We start from the raw sequence: 12,983 nt of genomic DNA on the forward strand, positions 1-12,983 counted from the left end.
AAATACAACCTCTATCTAAAGTTAAGTTAACAGCTAATCTTAATTATACAAGAGTACTGAATAGGCAATTAGACTTGAATACCAGCTTCAACATTCTCGACTAAAACCTATACAACTCTTTTCTACAATAACCATTATGAACTGGCTATCTCAGGGTTGAATCTTCCACTTTCATTCCTCGTAGTACAGAATATTTGACTATATTCTCCAACTACTGCAAGGTTTAATAAATAAAGAAATGATGAGCACAATAATGCTCATCAAGTATCCCCTTATAGAATAAATATCTTCACAACTTATTAAGTTTGAAGTTCAATAATATTTATAGGTATAACCACCAAATAATCTTTAAGACGTATAGTTTGATTTCAAAATACCATACGGTTCCAAATACTATACAAGGGATAGTAACATTCCCTAATTTCTAAGGATAACACACAGTTCAAAATACTGTATAAAAGGGAGCAATAATGTAACATCCCGATTTTTTATAATTATTTTTAGTTGAATTATTTGATTTAATTATTTATTAATGTCAGTGTGCTGTAGTTAAAATAGTTTTTATAAGTTTATTTTTATTCTTATATTCAGAAAATTATTTTAAGGGTATTGGTTTAAAAAAAATAGTAACACCATTATAAAAAAAGAGTGAGGGTTTTAATAAAAAAAGAAAGGAGGAAGAAAGAGTTAGGGTTTGAAAAAAAACAACAGGGAGAACAAAAAGAGATTACTTACGTTTTATGAAAAGAGGAGAAGAGAGAAAGAGATGGAGAGAAGAGGAGAGAATAAAATAGATAGAAAATGAGGAAAAGAGAAGGCAAGACAAGGAGAAATAGATGAACAACAAAGTCAAATCGGAGATTATGGATTTGGAGTTTAAGGGATTAGGGTTCTTGTGATTTGGGGTTCTGAATTCTTTTTTAGCATTCTCGATAACTAAGATCTCGAGGTCCGGCCATCTTTTTTGTACTCTTTCTTTTCAAATTCGAATTCGTGTGTACGGACATCTTTTTTGTACTCTTTCTTTTCAAATTCAAATTCGTGTGTACGGACATATTTCTTGTACTCTTTCTTTTCGTATTCGAATTCGTGTGTACGGATATTTTCGTTATACTATCATTCTTGTTGTACTTCATCGGATTCGTGTGCCTCGATTCTAGTAATCTGAATTCTTATAAATTTCATATTTAATTCTCTGTTTATTGGATTGTTGTGATTCTATACTCGTTAGAAATCTAATTTGATTATCTTCGTTTTTCGTTTTTCATTCTTTGAGTTTTCTGAAATTATGCTTGTAAGTATCATCAAATCTGCCTTTTCTATAATCTGGTGGGTTAAGTTTCTGTTTGTGCGGCCTAACTTCGTAAGTTCATTATAAATTGAATATTTGTTCAAATATTATGAGCAATGCCATTATGGAAATCTTTTTTCGATATCTGCAATTTACGTTTACATTCTGCTGCTAAATTTTGTGATTTTGATGTCTTAAACATCAAAATACAATTATAATCAGGCCTTGATTCTGTTCTACAGTCCGCATTTATTTGTTTTCTGAATTCGTTACTTATTTGTTTTTGACGAGCCTTACCATTCTGGAAAGGTCTCGGAATTTCCTACGACTTTCGTGTTTTGTACTTTTTCAGTTGACTTCATATTAATGAAGTAATTTGACATTCTTTGAAACTGATCAGATTTGAGCTTATCAATAATTAGTGGTTTGTTATGTTATTTTGTTTCGTGATGTTGGGTTGTAGTGTTTTGAGGTTATTTGATAAATTTATATATGATTTTGGAGATGTAAGATATTTGAGTGTGTGATCTTTGAGTGTTTATTTTGAGTTATTTATGTTATTTGTATGACTTGGGAGTTTGTAAGACATCCGTCGCGAGTGGATAATCTCGTGCTTGGCACCTCCTATGCGGTGTACTTAAAGTGTATGGGCATGTCGTCGAAGTTGTGGGACACGTATAGCTATGGCTAGTATGTGTATGATTTGGCCTATTGGGTAGCACGTGCTTATTGTCATGCAAGCCCCTGTAAGATATTGGGTAGCATTTGCTCTGTGTTGTGCAAGCCCCTGTAAGTTTTGATGACTACATATTTCTGGATTACCGAAAATGTAGGACATCCTGTAAGTGTAAGATTGTCTCCCATGTTCGTATGTAAGCTATTTTGTGTATTATTTTGTAAGTGTGAGAATATGTATAAGAGTATGTGTACGAGTATAATTACAGTTTATTGGTTATACCTTTGATTATATTATTTATGATTATATCATGCGTGAGTGGTAAGATTAAGTTGATTAAAAATAATTGCTTTGATTTTGAGTTGAGTATCCATTCTCTAATTGCCTCATTGATTATTTCTTTTGATCTTCATTCGGATATCCAGTTGTGCTTTTACCCTCATCATTTTTAGTCTTTGTTCAGTATTGCGTTGTTTTATATCCGTATATGAGCTTTTCGCTCACTGCCGGTCCTTTGTTCGCTTTGTTCTCCTCCGACAGGTTTTCGTAGGTGGGCCACTTAGTGGGAAGAGTGCGAGTTGCGGAATTTTGAGGAGTTTGATTTTATTCTTAGATTGTTATTAGAGTTTGTTGTTGTGATTGTAATTTTAGTTGTATTTTATTTCAAGAATTGAAAATTTTATCGGATTTTAATGGAGTTTGAATTTAAATAAGTATTATCTTGAGAAATTTTATTAGTTGGGTTGTTAAAAATAAAGCTCAAAAAAATATATAACTGATCAACAATACATATGATCCTTTTCATAAAAATCATTGAAAACAAAAACCCTTGTTATGATAAGATAATCATTTACTAGATATAAGTTTAAAAGATGAAGTTACGGGATACTCCAATATACTTATATATTTTCAAAAAAATTACTTGAACTACTGCTGTTCAAAGTATAATTAGTTTTCTAAAGTTCATCATAAAGATGAAGTTACAAGGTAAAACTTATATAAACATTTTCGCAAATAATCCTAAGGGCTTCTATCCACTCAATTAAACTCAATTTTTTGATCATTAACAAAATATGAAGCTATGAGGTACTTCATTTTCAAAACATCATTTTGGATGCCTGACCCTGCCAACACTCATCGGTGACCCAGCCATAGCCTTTCTATCGGGGTGCTCAGGATAGTGTTGTAGAAATATCCAAACTGGATGATGAACTCATTTCGGGAGTTTGCTGCACCAGGAAGACAACTTACGATGATCAGTCGCAGTAGTATAACCCCACAATTTTCTACATGTAGAGGAGAATAGTCGAATTTTCTTGTCGATCGAACGCTGGACTCCTAAGGAATGGACCATCTTAACGGAACTTTCAGGCCATTTGGGCAAATAATATAAGGTTGGGCTGGAGCCACTCGGCCACTTACGCCACTCCTAGTTCAAATGAAATCCATAACTCTGAAATGTAAAGCTCGTCTCCCCTTTCTCTAATTAGAAACTTGTTGATGCGGCTCCACCAAGAAGCCCTATCTAGTTAGAAAGGAAAACTCACCGATATTTCCCAGGCGATGTCTGTTAATGGATTAAACTTGTTCCAAAAATTTACTTCCCATGTTTTGGGTAAGTAATTGAAAACTGTTTATCTATTCAGCAGTTTTGTTGCGAATATAAAATATACAACACTAAGAAGGATCCCTATTTTTGAGCGAAAATTTAAATTCCCTTCATAAAGAAGATTTAAACTTAAAAACGGGGTTTGTGGTCCTCTCTATACTTTTGAAAATAGTTTTGATAAAGTTTGAAAAAAATCTCTGAAAATATTTAAAGTAAGAATGATTTAAATAATATCAATCATTTTCCAACTTATTAGGCGAATATCGAAACATTATTCTTTAAGGAAATAAAGAATATTATTTAATAAAATAAACAGAGTCATAAGTCCTCGAATGAATATTCAAACTAATATTCATTTAATTAATAAAATAAGTTTCACAAGTAGAATTTCTATTCAAATAATTAAAATAATCTTTGATCTTAATAAAAATCTTAAATGAATATTCATAAAATAATATTCACTTATAATTTAAAACTATCGAATAAATATTATTCGATTAAAAATTTTAAAAACTATATATAATATACTCGGAACATCGCCTCCCGATTTAGGTAAAATGTTCAACTTGTATGTCATACTCTAAGGGGATACGAAAAATATTGCTAAATACTAGCATAGGTATTATGTAAGCTCTACTTCAAAGCAATTGTATTTAACAATGAAATATCACGATTTCAAAACATACATGCATATATATATATATATATCATATCAACATACTTCCCAAAATATACATGTATATATATATATATATATATCGCAAAACTTTGCTAACAATACTCATGCAATTATCTCAAGATAACACATGCACACAGATATATATATATATATATATTATCACAAGAACAGTAATACGGGTAGAAACTTGCTTCATAAGAATAAGTTATTCTTTGATAAGTAAGATATATATTTCAAGAATTTTGCATAAACAACAATGGCATATTTTAATATGTAAAACATAGGGTTAGGAAACTTGCATAACATACTTACATCTTATATGCAAAACAAGGATATAATATTTTGAAAATAGAGTACGAGGTTGGAAAACTTGCCTGATATCCGACTACATAGTCTCAAGGGTTCTCATAGTCTTTAATGTCCTCAGAGCTCCACTTGATCTGACTGGTTCTATCAACTGATATGATAATATAAATTAGCTTTAATAGCTAATAAACAACTAAGAAACATAATCAACTCCATTAACTCGTTACTTGCCAAGACCTTGATACTAATCCACAAACCTATATCGAGTCCAGTAAACAAAAGTACAACTTATACTTAATCCATGATCTTTACGCTCATTCTCTACACTAAAAGGTAGTCATGATAATCCTCAACAATTTTCATGTTTTAGCCGATTTGAATTTACCCATTTATCTTGATCAGAATGGATGGTCAAAGTAGTGTCTCTAGAGTTGACTTTCCTGAGAATTACTATTACGCGACTCGCACTCTAATAATTTTAATAAATCAAGGAATTCATATGTAAATATGAAACCACTTCCAAAATCTTCTTATGTATTTTTAGTATTTATCATAAAAGTTTTGTTTGAAAATTAGGAGTTTAACTTGACGAAAACCTTTTAAAAGTTGAGTCTCTAACAAAGTTTTACTATTTGCACCGCTTTTACTAAAACAACTGTTTCTCCTAAACGGTAAATAGTCTCGACACAATCCTTATATGGTTACAAACTACAAGACAAGCTCTTTACAGTCATTACTAGTGATTCTTGAAAATAAGCAATTTACGATTTGGAAAATATACTACAAAATAGCCTACAATGGGTAACGTTACGCGGACATTACGATGGCTATAAACGGAACGTTTCCCAAAATCAAAACTCAACCAAATCAACATCAATCAAAGCACAACTCACCATCCACCTTATACTCCCTCTACTCAGTCAAATTCTCCATTAAAATCAAGAAAAAATCCAAAATCCAATCTCCAAAACTCAACGACAACTTATATAATCGCTTAAAACATCAACCATTAACATAAACAATACATACATGCTTTCATCTCTAAGTTTCAAGAAATTTAATTTATTAAAACACTATTCATCAACCTATATAACTTAAGAAAAGGTCATGCTAGATATGGTGGGTAGGATAGATTTTACCTTTAAAAGAACGGGTTCGAGAAGACCTTCGATTCGAGTCCAAAAACACGAGAAATGGTAGAGAAATGATTCCTCAAGCATCTTCGTTTTCCTCGTCTCACTAGCTTCGGTTTCTTTCATAAAAATGGGGGATAAATGGCTGGGATCTAAGGCTTTGTTTGGTGGTTACAATTTATTTCAAATATTTGGTCAAAGTGCAAGTTAGTCACTCAAATTTGATTTCTTTTCAAAGCTTCTTCAGTACACTTCACTTATCGTTTCTCCTTCGATCTACTCTTCATCTAAAATTATAATTTATATATCTCGAATACTATTTATAATTGCACACGTATTCACTATTTATCATCCCGGAGAATCCGCTAAAATATGGGATCGATCGGAGACCGAAATTTTTTACTATTCATCAGGCACTATTCGTCGCAGTTTTCAACTTGCTTATTTCCAAATTCTGATGAACCCAACTTACGTTTATTTAATTCCTAGATTAAGAATATCTCTCTGTAAATCCATTCTGAGGAATCAAATATTCCTACACTTTTTCGGTTACCGAAACAATTTGATTTTCGGTCAAAATCCATGTTGTGAATCTCTAAAATCTGATGTGATTTACATAAACTTATTTATAGTATGGATCACTAATACGGATTCCGAATTCCCTTTTGGAACTTACAGCATAGGTGGCACGTTATATTTACTTATACTGCAAAGTTACTAATCATCAATTTTACACCCGAAAAGACTGATCCTCAATTACCGGTAAAATACGCATTCATCTTAATCCCCAGTTATAACACCAAACGTTTAAAATTCTCAAAGGCATTAATACTACTACGCATACAACTTACATCTCCTTTATAATTCTTGGGTTTAAATCCTTCAACCTTAAAGCTTTATAATTAATTCCTCCGGTATCTGGTAGATTTTCGGGAAAAATCAAAAGTGCTCGTTTTCGAATTCTTGCGACTTTTACATACAATCATTTTCTTTACTAAACACTAATACGACCTCAGAATTTCATTATTTGAACACGTACGTATGTTCGTTTGAAAATATTCCAAATTAGCAAGATTATTATTTATCCAAAATTTTCAAATAAGTCCAAAATTTCGGGTTATTACAGTCTCCCCTCCTTAAAAGGATTTCGTCCTCGGAATCTAATCAGAATAATGAAAGTACTTTTTCATTGCAACATATTTTTATTCTCAGGTTGACTCTTTAACCTTCTTGTTCTCTCATGTCACTCTCACTAGCGCTATAATCTTATTTCTTAATATTGATTCTTTGTATTTTACTTATCTTTATTTCTTCCAGATTTCTTTTGTAGACGTATTATTATATTATTGTAAGTTCTAGTGTTGAGTTATCATATTTATTGTTCAACAACTTCACAATCTCACCAACAATTATTATTCTTAAATATGTCGAATAATTGAGAAAGTAAAAATCAGGTGACCCAAAATATGGAAGGGAACGCGTGGTTGATGCATGTAATTTTGTAAATGGATATACAGTTATAATGAAGAACGGTGGGTTGGAGGTCACATAAAAGGATTTAGAGATGCTCAAAGATCCAATAAACAAGATAAGGAGATCCTTGTTCGAAGAGAGGCATCGGAGAATGAAATTTGACGTTTTGATGATTACGATAAAATCTGATATGTAGTATTTGATTGAAAGGGGTCACTATTGGGTTTAAACCCACTTTGGTAGTAAGTGACTTAGTGATATAAGATATAATTAGATTGTAAAATAATTGTATGATTATACAACTATCATATATGTTATGTCTTATTCACAAAATTAGGTAATTAGGTTTCAAGAATGAAAAGTCTTGGTTGCTAAGTTTGTGATGGCTATATAGCATAGTCATATTGTGTTTGATAGTTACGAGAATATTTAGGATGTAGTCTTAGGTATTGTTGGAAGATATTTTAGTATTGTTTAACTTAACTATTGGTTGAAGTTTGGAACACGGTTGAAATTTTGGAACACCTTGCAGTATTATTGGTAATTGTTTTGATTAATAATATAAATAGTGAAATTATTTGTATGTATTTTTGTGTGTGTTGTGAATTGATTATTTAAATTTTGTTTTGATGTATATGTTTCTCCGAACAAATGAAAAATTACATCAATCTTAGTCCATCATAATTAAGTTACAAATATAAACGTCTAAACTTTAATGCTAACGACATCTTTTTCTCATCTTTTTCTCTTAGGCCATCTCTAACAGTTGTGATCCAAAAATCCAAATTTAGATCACCAAGTGATCCAAATACTGATCCAAATTTATGACCAACTCCAACAGTGTGATCCAAATATTTAATCCAAATTACTTTTTACATATAATAATATATAAATATCATATTAAGCATTTTTATCTTAAATTTATCATTTAATTATTATTAACAATTTATATAATATTTCATAAATTAATTAAATAAAAAAAATTAATACACATAAAAATATTAAAATTGTGCACTTAATTCACGAAAAACACGTTTATTGCAATAATTAACTTACAAAATATCATTAATACACACTAATTTTCCGAATTAGTACATTCTTCCCACAAATGCTCAATTAATGTATCTTTAAGTGCAATATGTGCCTCTTTATTTTTTATTTTTAAATTTTAATGAAATTATATTTTCTCATTATATTAAGTTTTATTTTAAAAATAAATTTTGTTAACTATTAATTATATTATGTTATTAATTATATTATTAAATAATCAAAAATCAATTTAAAATCTCATAAACTACGAATAACAAAATCATTATTTTATATTAAACTAAGTGATCCAAATTTGAATCAGTGAACACTAGTGATCCAAATTTGGATCAATAGTGTTCACTGATCCAAATTTGGATCATTGTTGAAATGAAATTTAGGATAATCCTCCCAAAATTTGGATTTTTGAATCACTGTTGGATTTGCCCTTATAAACGATTTTCAAAGCTTTGTCAGCTGGCTTCAAATATAGCATACATACTTACTGCCGATATATTGTACCTAGAGCCTAACTGTATAGGAACATTAATATGTCCATTTCAAAATATTGTAAAAGATATTGCAAATATCGGATACTTTTACTGGTACTTCTATTTTGTATTAAGAACATTTGCGATAGATATAAACTGTTAGTTAAAAATTATGTAACATGTCATAATTAAAATTTATAAAAATTGGGTGAAAAGAATCCACTTCAATGATACTTAACCTACCTTCAAATTATATTAACATACTAATTGCATATATATATATATATATAGAAAAATTCAATAGAGAACATTTTTTATCGGAAACCTTGTAGATCACATATGTTCTGCAATTAAAATATTATAAAATATATTATTTTGTGAAGTATGTTCTACGAGTATCACTAATTCATTAAAATTATTGAAGATCATTTAAATTTAATAAGTAGAATGTGTATGTTCGGCAAGTTGAACAAATATTCTGTAAATTTAACATGTTTTGTAATATTTTACATGCAGTACATGATATTCAAGATTTTGAATAAAATAAAGATCTTTGTAGAGTATGATTCACAAATAATATGTTTTGCAATATTTTTATGCAATATTTAACTTGCAGAACATAAGTGGTCTCCAAGGTCTCCAACAAAAAGTGGTCTCCATAGAATTTAACCCATATATATAATATAATATTAATTAATACAAATAAGAAGAAGAATGTATTATTACAAGCCCTATGCAATTTGATATATCTTCTTCCCTCTATTATGGGTAATTAGCGCTTTCACCAACTTACAGGACCTGGACCACAGAGTTGATTTACATTATAGGCCTTTCTTCGCTAGATTTTGATAGAAACAGGTCAAATTGCTAATACTGCTTTTTTGAGAACTCTATTAATCTCCATACTTAACATTATTTGCTGTACGCAAGCACACTGTTACTTTGGTCCTTGCTTTTGCATTGCCGAACATTTGCAGTTTGCTCGATTATCACCAAGTATCTGCAAAAGATATAAACATTTCAGTGAAGCACATTAGACACAGAATTGTTCAGTTTTTTGGAATTAAGATGTGAAACCTTGTACTGTTTTTGGAGGTCTTTAATGTACTCAACAGCCAAATCTAACATGTCTGCAGTGTTTGTTTGCTGCAAGGAAGAAAAAGAGTTACTTTCAGAGTGTAACTGTTAGCAAAAAAAAGTTAACGGCAAAGACTTTACGTGGCAACTTAAGGTTACCTTATCCATGTGGGGAACAAGCTCTTGTAGCTTTCTCATTCGTTCACTGATTCGTGTTCTTCTCACCTAAAGTTACCGCACCAATACATGTATTAGCTATTAGCATGCTAAAGTTTTTAAAGCCTAAACTGGTAACCGAACTGGAAGTATAGGAATTCTTGAAGTCCCATATCAGAGTTGAAGTGAAACAAACATACCCTCTCTGCAATGCTACGAGGATGAGTAGCACAACCTCGCTTGGCACGGATCTTACAGGGGACAGAATGTTGAATCTGCAGCAATTTGTCCATGCAAGGTACATCATTTAAGGTCCTTGGCAAACTTAAATGATGCGGAAAGATAGATGGATGACTCTGAATTTCTCCATTCTGATAAACAATTGGAAAGAAGTTTAAGGTCCATATAATCAATCACTTGCTAAAATGCACATAGGTGACATGTGTACAAAAGACTACCTGATGAACACTAGAAAATAATCTATCATAATTATCATCATCCTGTTCCCTCTTCAAAGTGTAATTTTCGGCAAACTGCAAAGTATCATTCCAGGGCCTTAAAGGGTACTCAGAGTTGTAATATTGAGTGTCCCCATCAACAGTTCTGTTCTTTGTATTATCATTACTAGTTGGTCCAGTATTTCCACAATCAATTTCAGATATCCGAGACAGCATCCCTAAGGACGATGGTTTCCGGGATGACAAGCTCATCTGGCTCTTAAATCTGTTTGCAGTTGGACCCAAGTCTCCATTACTACCATTCCCCAGTCTATAATTTGCAATACCTCCTCTCACTCCCCCATACCCTGCAAGTCAGCAAGAGATTTCTTATATTTCATATAAACCAACTGATCGCTGAGAATACTCAGCTAAGATCAAACCATTAGATACCACACATCGATCTGTTGAATATTCTAGCAGCAAGTAAAAGAATTTTCAGAATAAGCAGATGTCATATTTTGACCTTCATGTGCTTAAACATTTACAAAGCTAGGTATCGACTAAATGAAGTAAAAAGAGTAGATAAATATTCTTGTACCCCATTGAGAGAAAAGTTATGAACTTTTAATTTACTGTTTGTCTGGTATTTAGTAGAAAGCCACTTGAACATGTTTTAATAAGCAATCTAGATAAACGCCACAACTACACTAATTACAAAACAGAACAGACTCCATCAACATCATACATATCAGAACACTTTCATCAGTACAAGTTTCTAGTAAGGAATTTCCGGATGAAGTCAACAACTATGTCTCCTATCTACAAATCAACAAATCAACCAACTCTAGCTAGTCTTGATCAAAAAAAAATGGAGGAATAAATTACCTCCAACTTAACACTTTTTTTTAATAATTCGATGGTGAACAGAAGATCTAGAGCATTATATGGCATTTAAATGTTATTTCACTGTCAAAACAGTGGTATTCACCGTAACAACCTCTCTAATTAGAGTAATATGGTAGGTCTACGTTCATCAGTCTCTCCCTAAACATTGCTGTACGACCGAGATATAGGAACACTATATCTTTTTACATTAGTTTGACCTTCGCTACTTGGTAAACAAGATAGTAGCAATCTACAGACTGCAATAATTATATGATTCTCTTGTAAATATATTTTATGAAGTAGCTAGGAAATCTAATATTGAAATTACAGCATTAAAAGTTTAGAAGACTTGGTACCCACACAAAATAATATAAGAATTTTAACCATTATTAAAAAAAAAAATCAAGAACTTGAGCAGTACCAGATTGATTAGTATGGCTGGAGAAAAATCCAGCAGGAGAACTATTTTGCCTGAGAAGACCTGCAGAGATTTTGACTTCACCATCCATTCCCAGTGAACTCTCCATTCTATACAAGCTGGAATTATCAAAACTTCCACCTTGAGTTGTTGCTAAACTTGAACTGTGCCTCGGATAATGCGACAGCAACTGAGAATTTACACCATCCCCACTGGAGTTCTCACTGGAACTGTTGTTGTGGTAATTATCTTGAATAATGTTGTTCATGTCGTAGTTCATTCTGCTCTTAGGAAACAAATTGTCTTGTTCTCCTTTCGGGCTGAAATTCGAAGAAAATATAGCACACGAATCAATGAATAATGCTCGAGAATCATCAAACATTCCTCCACACTTTTTGTTTCAAGAAAAAGTGGACAATATTTTTCAGAACACTGCTTGTTTTTTAAGCTGTTAGAGGAGTGAAAATCTTGTAGTAGAAGCAACTAAAATGGGAAGCTTGTATAATGCTTGCTATTAAAGTATTTAAAACTTTGAAGAACAGAGAGGGATAAGGAAGACGGAGGAAGGATACAGTATGTCTTTATTAACATTTATATACATGTAGACGAACAATTGCGTAATTCCAAAACTGGCATATTTGTCACAGCAGATGTATACGTAATGATTTATATAAAAAAATGTCAAAATATTTAATTTATCCGGACAAAATGCATATTGGTCCCAACCAGAATCGGAATCAAGGAGATTATTGGGTATAATACTCAAGATGAGCATGTTTGCAATCAAAGCTAATTAAATCGGTTAAAAAAAATTAAACCCATCGCTTAAAATTTAAATTCTACAACCCAAATGATAGGGTATAAGAGAGCCGGCTAGGAATCAACCCGGATCTAAAGGATACCAGGCTCGATTGATGGACCATGACCCCCCTCTCCCAGAACAATCAAATGGAGAGACCAGACCCGGGTCCATCCTATGACCCGGATCCGGACCCACCTGCCTACCCGGATCCGGATCAGAGCTAAGACCACCATGAGGGAGGTCCCAGCAAACACATGCACATCCCACAACCCGCCAAGAAAGAGTATGTGGGCACGTGACTATGACAACTATCAACAACCAACACACCAGACAAGCACGACGCGTATCAGAATGCCGTTAGGACACTTTGAAGGTGGTCCTCCCATGGACACGTGTAAGCAATCCACCCAAGCCAGGCGTCCTCCGCTCCTAAGATCCAACGGCCCTGATTTAGAGATAACTACCCCTAAACCCTACCTTTGGGATATATATACCCCCAAGGCTGAAGGGTTTAGGGGTTA

At 32.2% G+C, this 12,983-nt stretch overlaps 1 protein-coding gene across 1 annotated transcript; it reads right to left on the reverse strand.

The window, feature by feature from the left end:
- Positions 1–9,322: 9,322 nt before the first annotated feature.
- On the reverse strand, positions 9,323–12,237 carry LOC141706058 (transcription factor bHLH130-like). The gene is made up of 6 exons (XM_074508891.1): positions 11,664–12,237; positions 10,376–10,722; positions 10,118–10,288; positions 9,921–9,986; positions 9,762–9,830; positions 9,323–9,684 (listed from the first exon to the last, which is right to left on the reverse strand). The coding sequence occupies exons 1-6, from the start codon at positions 12,040–12,042 to the stop codon at positions 9,622–9,624; spliced, it is 1,095 nt and encodes a 364-aa protein (XP_074364992.1). The 5' UTR covers positions 12,043–12,237; the 3' UTR covers positions 9,323–9,621.
- Positions 12,238–12,983: the final 746 nt, after the last annotated feature.

The sequence above is a fragment of the Apium graveolens genome, chromosome 2 (genome assembly GCF_009905375.1).
Source record: "Apium graveolens cultivar Ventura chromosome 2, ASM990537v1, whole genome shotgun sequence".
NCBI lineage: Eukaryota > Viridiplantae > Streptophyta > Magnoliopsida > Apiales > Apiaceae > Apium > Apium graveolens.

Coding starts and splice junctions, on each gene's coding strand:
- LOC141706058 (XM_074508891.1), bottom strand. CDS start 12,042: ATGTTTGATGATTCTCGAGCATTATTCATTGATTCGTGTGCTATATTT. Junction 10,723..11,663: donor CAGCCATACTAATCAATCTG/GTACTGCTCAAG, acceptor GCTGACTTGCAG/GGTATGGGGGAGTGAGAGGA. Junction 9,831..9,920: donor TTGTTCCCCACATGGATAAG/GTAACCTTAAGT, acceptor TCTTCCTTGCAG/CAAACAAACACTGCAGACAT.